Raw genomic sequence first — 11114 nt, 5'->3', positions numbered from 1 at the left:
TCAACATGTACTTTTTGGAGATGGAAAGAGAAAAGAAGGGGAAAAATTCTAATTGTATTTCAATTTTTTATTTATTTATTTTGGGTTTTAATTGTTAGGTCAGTACTTTAATTTGTTATTTAAACATTTCTATACACTATTAACACTAAGGGTTGTTGACATTTAGAGGTTATTAAATCAAAATTATCTGAATAGTGTAGCTATAACTTTAGAGTATGTGAAATCCTGATTTTTTTTTTTGTTTCTTTATACGTTCCTTTGGATTATTAGCATATTCTTAATTTGAAGGTTTTATAATAGACTTCATAAATTTTAATCAGGTTTAATTAACATGTGTTTGCTATACTTCCACCCTGCATCGCATTTAAAATCTAATTAGTTTATCTTACTTTTCAGGAACAAGGAAAGGTTCCATTTCCAAGTTTCATGAATTAGTGATTTAATTGCAAACTTTCCATGCATGCTAGGTTATGTTGATGTGAAGAAGTTTTATTTTATTTTAAAAAAAGAAGTTCAAACTCAAAGAAAAAAGATGCTAATATTAGTTGAAGTACAACTCATTAACTATTGCCTAAAATTGGAGCAGAAGAACAATCATGGCATTAATGCTAACAAAATAATCAAAGAGAAACCTTGATTTACATCTCATGAATTTGTTCTTTTGACTCTTTCTCTAAACAACTAATCTTAGATAGTTTAACTAATTGATACCTATTCATGATAATTATAATTTTTTTATTCTTTTTAACGAGGTTAGTTGTTATGTATGTTAAAATATCAATTCAATTAAAAAGTTTAAGTTATTGGGTTAGATTTAAAGATATAATTTATATTATTTTTTAATATACTTTCTTAAATAAAAATTCTTTAAGATTAAAATTTATACAAGCTCATACTATTATCTTATACTTAAATTTTATTAAATAAATAAGGATAATAAAATTCAAACTTGTAATTATTTAATTATTATTTTAATTAAAACATTTAAATTTAATATATAATTTATATGGATATTCTTATTATTACATAAACCGCAGCAATGCCGGGGTCATATACCACTTAGAGTTATGAAAAATAATTATACTAATGCTCAATTAAGTCTTAAAGAAACGGTAAGAAGGCCTCAATGTCACAAATACGCTTCCGGATTAGTGTAAATGAGATGATATTATAAAGAATATACATAATCCTGACGATGAAGCACAACCTTTCGTGGAGAGTTAGGTCAAAAGGCAAATAATTCAGCCGGAAACAACGTGTAATCCACGTCACTTGCGTGCGACGAACTAAGAAAATCTTCCAGCATTCAGGACGTGGAAAGTAAATATGAATAATCTTTTTCATCGATGATGCATGATTCTCCATCATCTTTTGTTATTAAATTAATCAATTTGTTTTTATTATCATGTAACTTAATTAGGCTTTATCTGGTGGTCCACACATCAGCTTAATGCTGGGTTTTGTGGATTCCTTTTCAAAGTATTATAGTTAATTGTGCTGTTGGACTTTCAACACGGCTGGTGAAACAACACTTCAGAAAGTGAACCAGTGCGAGGAAAGGAGCTACCGGGGAGATTATTTTAACCAAAAGACATTGATTAATTATTAACCCTAGGAGGGGTCCGAGAGGGCAGTACTGCTGCTTTATTGCCAATAACAATATTAATATGTAGAATGTTGCTGTGTGCATGAATGTAACAAGGTCAAATAATTGTACGAACTTCATTAACAATGGCATGTGAATCCATGTGAAGATGGTCCTCTGTGTTTCTAAACCCTTAAAATCCATTCGAGTGTAAAGAAACATCGATTTTAGAAACGTTGTACTGATCTTTGCCAGAAAGGTGTGCTCGTTCCCTTTTTTAGAGCTTAAATATATGATAGTCTTCCATGTTGGCATGAGTTTATATAATCATGCTGGCTAATCTGCTCCCTCAGCGTGCCCTTGTGAGCATGGGAATAATATTTTAGGTATGAATTAATCTAGGAAGCTATCAACACAGTTCTTATTTACTTGGATATAAACATAGTTTTTCTTTTCTATATAACTAATTCTAAAAAAATAAAGAAGAAAGAAGTCGTTTTCATGAGATATAACTAGAAATTCCTTTTTTTTTTTCTTATTGATGAATTAACCATAGATTAGTTTTAATTTTGAAGGTCAATATTAAATAAATTTATTTTGTTAGAAAATAATATAAGTTATATATTGAGATTTTATGTAAAAATTTAACCTTTCTAGACAAGATAATTCCTTGATATTATATCAAAGCTACATTTCTAAAATTCTGGAACCCTTGATTTTTTTCTCTTATTGTTGTTGGTTTTTTTTTAGTCTTTGAATCCTTTAGGAAAAAAACCATATCTTTCTCTCTTTCATATATTAATATTAAGAGAAAAATATTGTGTTTGTGTTTAATTATTTTAAATAGAGAGATCCAAGAAATCTGCAATTTCTTGAAACAATGATTTGAGGATTTGTTTAGTTTTGATCAAATGCTTTGACGAGAGTTGTTTGTAATTTTATTGAGCCAAAAGTTTGTAGGGACGCTCACAATATGACACGCTATAATTTGAATGGTGGAGATTGGATTTGGAGCACAGTATTTTTAACCATTAACAATAATCACAATTTTATTATTCATAAAAAGACTTATTTTTATTTGTTTTGTGATTGATTTGAATATTTTAATCTCAAATTAGAAAGAGAAAGAAAAAAAAATAGATATTATAAAATGAAATAATGGATGGGAAAAGGTGATTGTTCAGTTATATAAGGCTTATAAATTAGTTATATAAGGCTTATAGCTCTGCAGTCTTGGCAAAGTTTTTTTGTCTATGCATCTTGGGTTTAAGTCTTAGTGTATTTGTTTGTTATTTTTATAATGATTTATTTATTTACTAGACTTACATGATATTTTATAAATATAGAATTAATCGTGATACATATAAATTTACTTAGACATCCTGAATTATAAAACAAAAAAAAAGCTATTGTTACAATAACTACAGATATCTTGAATTATATATAAAAAAAACTATTGTTACAATTACTGCGTACTAAACTGGACCCAACTAGTTAAAGAACAATAATGGTTTTGACCAATTTACTTATAAATAAAATTATTACAATAAGATGGGTCATACTAGAAGTAGATGTTATGAGTTTGTGGGATGTTCACAATGATGGGATCATACATGAGATTTATAAAAGAAAAATTTCAAGAAAACCTTCATTATGCATGAATAATTTATTTTAGTGTTATAGTTTACATGAAATTTAATTCTACACATCTCACCTCTTAATTTATCATCATAAAAAATTATTTTTATTGTTAATGGTACTTCAACCCCAATTACTAAATAAAGTTTTTTAACCCTTACTAATATTTTGAATTTAGATTATTCTATCATTAAATTATAACATGTTTTTAGTTACCCAAATAACCTCAACTTTATCTTGTTCAAGTCAAATGTTCTTATAATTTTCAAACATGTTGAATATGTGTGATATTTTTATATTAATTTTAGGGAAAGTATTGTTAAGATTTATTGATTTCATATTAGGGACTTAGAGTTAATTTCTTAATTATTAGGTTCCTTATTTAATGTATAATTATTTTTCTAAGTTAGATTAGTTAGTATTGTGTGTGTCTTGTTCCTTATTCTCTATATAAATAAAAAATCAAAATAGTATTTACTTCATGTTAAAAACATGGCATTAGAGCATGGTTAAATATGCTGTAAAGTTAACTTGTTGTATTGGTATTTATGAAGATATACAAACTTTACACAACAAAAACACATGAGGTAGTAAATTTGGGATTGCTTGGGCATAAATTGCAGCATTAGAGCCTCAAATAATTATTAATTGGTTATGAGTTGAATAACATGATTTATATTTTCTTTTCTAATTAAAATTAATTAATAACATAATATTACATGGGTATGTGCAAATTTTAACTTTAAAGAATTTTTATTTAAAAAATATATTGAAAATAATATAAATTATATTTTACAACTTTACCTAGTATTTTAAATTTTTAAAATAGGATTATTCTTTAATATGTATCACTCCTTTCAAGGGTAACAACGAGTAGAAGTTTTTCATATTGATTTTTAATAACTATTAGTATGATCTTTCTCTGTAGTCTTCATATATCCATATATATTTCTCAAGGTAGAAATTCAATTAGCTCGTCAAATTAATTAGGGGCTAAATTCAACACATATCGACATGATCAAAAGTAAACTCTTGGAGATCATAATGTCCTTTTTATTTGCTTAATTCCAAGGATTCAAACTTCAACGTGAAATTTAAAATTGCAAATATAAGCATTGGTCCTATAGTTGCCAACTCCACCATTCCACCACCTTGAAAATTACTACCACTAATTCTCCGTTCAAATTATGACATTTTCCTTTCTTCCTTTTTTTTTTCTTTCTTTTTCCTGCTACCCTTTGATTTGTTGTTGGAGCATAACACGCGCCATGAACTATTTAGTAAGAGCGCATGCATTCAGCCATACACCATTCCTGGCTTCTTTTTGGAGAAGAAATCCATGCGTTGGAACCTAAAACTTGGCTCATCAGTTTTAATTGAATGTTATTAATTGGTCAGTTTATTAACTAATTAAGTATTTTAGATAATCTTTTGACAAATTGTTCATAATATATAGTTCACGGACTATGGGTCAAATAAGAAGGGATCCTTTTAGTGTTGAAATCTTGCAAAACGTTATAGAATGCCTTCAATATTTTAAGAACAGGGTACTTAATTTCTCGTCCTCAACCTCAAGTCTCTTAATTGATATATAGGTACGGAAGAGCAACACGTTTGACTTCAAATTAATCACAAGACAGACTTCACATAGGTGTTAATTAGAGTATCTTATATTTTCATTAAAATACGACATATATATATATATACACAGAACTTAGATGTTTGTTTAATGGACCTCATGTAAGTTGGGAGCCTCATTTAGAATCACATAGGTGGTAACTTAAAGCTCTATCCATTTTAAGAGATTAATTAAGCAACAATGAATTATCAAATGCCCTTAGACAACTAAATTAAAATTTGGCATCCAAAAGGTTATTTGCAATAAAATTTTATGAATTTTAAAATTAATTAGATACCGTAAATTTTAGACATAAAACCATACATCAATAAATGTCAATATTATTATTATGAATAGATTGTCTTTATTAGACAAAGACTATAGAATAAATCGAATATTTAATGTTTGGTTATGTTGTGTGATGATCACATTTTAGTTGAGCATTGCTGTTGCACAACAATTAATTGAGTGTTGGGTAAATAATGTATTTTTTTATAATAATTAAAAAATTTATTAAATAAATGACTGTAACATATTAATTGTCAGAGCAGAGTAACAAAAATAAACCAGAAATTTTTTTTTAAAAAATAACATTTTATAAAAATTTATAAATAAAAACTCATCATCTATAAAATCATTTCAAAATATCATTAAGATCTTTAAACAAATCATTCTAGTATATGAGAAATCACCACTCAAGTTTAAGACCTTCAACCAAAGAATAAGACAATTAAGAATGACCTAAAACATTACATTCTAATCAGGTTTTTAATCTTCAAATATCAACTTTTTTCTTGCAGTTCAAATATCTCATAAAATTTCATATGACAGCACTGTGAAAGCTCTTCGCTGGGACTTTTCTTTAACCATTCCACTCAACTGCAAAATCACTTGATCTATTGATTTTGACATACACCCCAAAATTCCAGACTAGTTCAGAAAGCGTTGCCAGATCCTCCAAGTTTCAAAGCAATGAAGGAGAAGATGATTAACATGATCCAGTAGTGATTTAGGGTTTAGCATTTTACTTAATATGTGTGTGACAAATTTATTGTTGCCCAACATAATAATTGATTCACACCATAGCTGATATTGAGTGATGATAGCTAGAAATTTTGTGGTAACGAACTAATAACATATGAAATGCGTTAAACATACTTAAGGAAATTTTCGGATTCGGGTTAAGGAAAATTAAGTTAAAAAAAAAAAAACACAGTAGTATAAGAAAAGAAAAGAACCTATCATTAAATTTTGAAAAACCATGAAACTCAGTGAGAAGATCAGAGGAAGATAATAATACTCCAAAGTGATGCAAATATTAAAGAAAAATCATAGTAGGAAAATACACAAGATATTGTAGACCATTAATATCTTTATTTATTCATCCCTATCTTGCCCTATTATCTCTGAACATGTATACCCTCATCAGCTCTAAATCAACCCCTTTCTTATACGAATCCTCTCTCATTCCTTTTTATCTCAATTGCAGCCATTACTAGCTAATAGGGTGGTCTGCCGTGAGCCCACCCATATCCTTCATGATTCAATTGTCCATTAGGCACCATATTTGGCAATTGATAAACTGGCATTGATGTTGCTGGATCCCCCATGCCCCCACCATTACCCTCACCGCTACCGTTGCCGCCACCGAGCTGCCCTTGTGCGCCACCACTGCCTTCCTCTTCATCTTCTAGTGGCAATCTCTCATATGTAGCATTTGAAAATGTTGCAGCAATAATCATTACTGGTCCTGATGCAACTAGTGATCCTACCACACTGCCTCCTACCACTTGTCCTTGCCCTCCGGCTAAATATATAGTTAGTCCTGTAGCTCCAGGTGGGGCTGGTCCAGGCAAGAACGCTCCAGTGAGTGACAAAATCTCAAACCTACCATGGAGAGCCATAACAGCACCTGAGGCAGAAGGTTGCTTGAGGGTTACATTGGTTACCATACCACTTCCACTAAGCACGCAAACTCCTCTTTGTCTCTTCCTTGCAAAACAAGCTAAATTTTCAGCTATATCAGATCCATTAGCTATCTCCATCACATGACTCTTGAGTGCATTAGGGCTATCTCGAGTAACGAAAATTGGTGGCTTAGGCTTGTTCTTGGACCCTGGTGGACGGCCTCTAGGGCGGCGAGAGGCGATATCTATAGCGCCTTCTCTAGGCTCGTCGCTATTTTCTCTTTCGTCTTCTTTCTCATCTTCTTTGCCAGCACCACTCTCGGTTGCTTCTCTATTGTTGTTGGACATGGATATACCTAGATCTGGCTTTTTCATTGGAGATGATGAACTGGTTGATGTGTCCAACCCCGGCAATCCCACTTGCCCTGTCCACCACCGGTTTGCCATGGTTGTCAAAGGATCACAAACAAGATGGTCAAAAACCTATATTACTCACACGACAAGAAGGTACTCCTTCTTTTGGAACTTATATATAACTAAAGATTGATATATATGTATATTGTCTTATACGGATATATAGAAAATACTGTATAAGTAATGAATATATATAGATCAAAGAAGGAAGCAACAAATATTGACGATCTATGTTAATACAAGTAAAGAGATAACGATTTACAAAAGAAAGAACTAAAGTAAAGTAGCTAGCTGTAGCAAGTATTAAATAAGGAAGAAACTAAAGACCGATCAAAACTCCAAGCCCTAGCTAGGAGTATAAAAAGAAAGAACTCTACAGACTTGATTTAGGATATGAACAAGAAGAAAGATCAAGAACAAGAACTGTTTCTTTATCTTGGATTCAAGGTTTTTATGGATGCTAGTGTGCGTTTGCCTTGATTTGAGGTGCGTCAAGTTCTTGGGGGAGCTGTGAGGTTTTGTATTTTTCTCTCTAACTAGCTAAAATGTGGGTTTGTGCTTGTCTTTCTTTCTCTAACACACTGTCATGGCAATAGTTTATTTAGAAATGAGAAGATGGTGGTCTTCTTGGAAATTAGGGTTTTGAATGTATGGTGGCGTGAGCTTGAGAAAGTGGGGTGCACGTCCTTCTCTTTGGCCCCAACATGTGTGGTGGAGGAGAGGGATGCTCTCTAGTCTCTACAATATGGTAATAAACAAATGCAACTTTCATTGTTAAAATATTGCACAAGTCTTTGAATGTATGTAATTTGTATCTTTTCTTAACCTATTCTTGAATATATCATCATTGGGCTCCATGAGATTATTAACCCTTCTTAATTTAATTTATACATGGTTTTGTTTCTTTCTTTCGTGAGAATGATGCAGAATATTCTTAACTAGATAAGCTACAAAATATATAAATATTCATCATTCTTTAAAGCATTTGAAGTTAGTCTTATGAAAAGAAAATGCTATCAAAAAACTTTCCTTCATTATGCAATATTAATTTATTTGATTCCTTGAAAAAGAAATGATTAATTTAGAGAAGGTAAACTTAATTGCTCACTAATTAATTAATTAATCAAGTGTGGTCAACGAGCATGTAGCTGAACAGGCAATAGAGTTTTCCTCTCTCAAGAGTTCTCATATTCGAGCCTCTTCTTTGTAATAAAAAAATTAATCTAATTTGATGTTAATGCTTTGCAAATTACCCTAAAAAAGGGAAGTAATTAATTCATCAAGAAAAAAACAACCATTAATTGAGTATTTTTCAATTCAATGGACGATTGGGTATTTTATTAATATACAAGTGCAAGTGTAACACTGCGTATAATCATGCTACTAATTACCATTTAACAATTGATTTAATCATCTTCTCAAAATTAAAACAAGGCAATGATTAGTTTAATTGCACTGCTTATTTCATTGCACGTGCGTATGAAGAAGAATAAATTATCAATTATACTATATATATACATATTAAAATCTAAAGAAAAAAGAAGAAGCTATAGAACTACTATATGAAAGATAAAGTTCGCCAGCGATTGAAGAAATCCCAATATCCGAAAAGAATGAAAAGAAGAAATGCAGTAAAATTAGATATGATATCTACTCATCCACATTCTTTGCATGGCCATTTCATTAATTAATTAATTCTTTGTATGAACCTTGCATCACCTACACAAACAGTTTTAGATCTCTGAAATCTCTCTCCAAATCATAATTAATTACTAACATCCTCTATAAAATGGGGAAGAAGGGATACTTATTAGAATACTATGTTAGTATATTTATTTTCTTATACATAGTTCTTTTGTAGCATGCCGATTTTATATTATAAATTAAAGATAGATCACACTGGAGCCTGGGTCTCCCTTCCCTTAAAATAATGTAGAACGTTTGCATCACTAGACACTCACTGATAGCTAGGAGCTATCTGGCCGGTTCTATAGGCATTGAGTAATTCATCACCTTCCCTCGGAATAATTCAACTTTTCTATGATGTTTTTTCTTTTTTTTCTTCTTGCAAATTAGAATGATGTTAACAATACATGAAAACTATAGAATAGTATAATATAGAAGAGAAGGTACGTAATTATAATTTGGTTAGTAAATCGACAAGTATAAACACGGATTAGTAATTAACTAGTTCTACCTTGTAAGATGTGTAATATTCTAACCAATAGATACGTAGACTATGTGGACAAGTGATAGTAAATTCTTTCTACTTTTAAGATTAATCACATATTCAAATATTCTATATGGCGCATATGCTTCATTATAAGACGAGATTAAAGTAATTCCTTATCTTTATAGGGTATGATACTTTCAAAATCGTCAATGAAGTTTAGTTTTGATTGATATGTAAATCAGTTTGGAGATATTTTTTTGTTGAGAATTTTGCTTAAAAGCATGGTTAGCGGATATATTTGAATTTAAATTAAAAGTGCAGTACAATTATTTTTTTGAATTAAAACTTTATTAGAATTTAATCACTAACATAAACTCTTTAACGTGAAACATTAATAAGATTTTAAATCAATTTTGGATAAATGAGAACTTGATATCAAATAACTATTATTTGATATATTTTGATAAAACTAAAACCTTTTAAAAGAACTTTATTCTATAGAGAAAATAAAAAAAATTGTAGTTTATAAAATCAAAAGTTGAGAAGTTAATTGAATCTAAAGAGCACTCAAACTTTTAGAAAAGAAAGATCCTAATTAAAGTGGACTTAAACTCATGCGTATACATATTAGCTCAGCTCAGATCAAGTTTGGGTTAAGTATTATTTTGAGTCGTGAAAAATTATTTTTTCTTTTAGCCTATTGGTTTGTCTAGGCATGAAATATTGGTTTGTTTAGGCATGAAAGGAAGAGATTGATTAGTTTTTCAAGAACTCTTCAACAATGCATGAAGAGATTTTTCAGCTCAAAAGTCACATGATTTTAATAAATAAAAAAACATTCATTTAAGGATTTTAGTTAAACTAAGTCATATAATATTTTTAGTAACACTAAAAAACAATTATTTCCTGTTTATTCCTATGATGATATAATTGCTAGCTACAACGCGATAAATGGTGAGATGTCCTTTTAATAGTTTTCATATCTTGGCATACCAAATGAATTGTAGTATAATAATTTTAACGAAAGATCACTTATATAAGTGAGAAATATGATCGTTTCTTCGAGAATTTTAAAAATGCTAAATTCTCTAAAGTACTAGTAAATCCAGGAGTTGTTCAGAGCAAAAAAAAATATATATAATAGTGAGAACTAATGGAAATATCTAGGTAAAGAACTATACGGGTACTATTATTGTGGTTTACCCAAAAGATGAATAGTTTAAGACATAATGTTCACTATTTAATGAGTAAGTATAATAGTATTTTACTGAGAAACATTCAAAGCCAAAAGCTACTTCTCTTAATGAAATGATCTATCAAATTAATGTCTCTTTACAAATCTTCGAGTCATTTTTTAAACCTGCTAAAAAATTTCATTTATGTGGAGGATTGTTAGAAAATTTGTTTGAGAACATAATTAATAGAAAAAGTTGATGTCAAATTAAAAGTGAAGTCATTTTTTTGGATCCAGTTATTCTCCACTATGAATAATTAATTATTTCAGCTCATTAGTTTGTCCAGTTCATGAAAGAAATAAACTTATTATTTTTTCCAAAACTCTACCAACAATATGTGAACATAGTTTTCAACTCAATAGTCACACGATTTTAATCTAAAAGCATTCATGTTTAATTCTAGTTTTATTGTGGATAATCAAACTTGTTAATAGAGAAAGTCCATAAGCTTTTAGTTCTTAAAATTTTGCATGAAAAAAAAGTTGAATAAAAGTGTTTGAGGATTGCTTAATTATGCATTATCTTGATAGAATTTGACACTCTT

At 29.6% G+C, this 11114-nt stretch overlaps 1 protein-coding gene across 1 annotated transcript; it reads right to left on the bottom strand.

The window, feature by feature from the left end:
* Nucleotides 1-6121: 6121 nt before the first annotated feature.
* Nucleotides 6122-7885, bottom strand: AHL19 (AT-hook motif nuclear-localized protein 19). The gene is made up of 2 exons (XM_011040230.1): nt 6310-7885; nt 6122-6255 (listed from the first exon to the last, which is right to left on the bottom strand). Exon 1 carries the CDS (start codon nt 7193-7195, stop codon nt 6341-6343), a length of 855 nt encoding a protein of 284 aa, XP_011038532.1. The 5' UTR covers nt 7196-7885; the 3' UTR covers nt 6122-6255; nt 6310-6340.
* Between the last annotated feature and the right edge of the window lie 3229 nt (nt 7886-11114).

This window comes from Populus euphratica, unplaced genomic scaffold (genome assembly GCF_000495115.2).
Source record: "Populus euphratica unplaced genomic scaffold, PopEup_1.0 scaffold64.1, whole genome shotgun sequence".
NCBI classification, from domain to species: domain Eukaryota; kingdom Viridiplantae; phylum Streptophyta; class Magnoliopsida; order Malpighiales; family Salicaceae; genus Populus; species Populus euphratica.
This window is presented reverse-complemented; position numbering and strand designations above follow the sequence as displayed.

What these genes read in the sequence shown, in the direction of transcription:
- AHL19 (XM_011040230.1), bottom strand. Translation starts at nt 7,195, where the DNA reads ATGGCAAACCGGTGGTGGACAGGGCAAGTGGGATTGCCGGGGTTGGAC.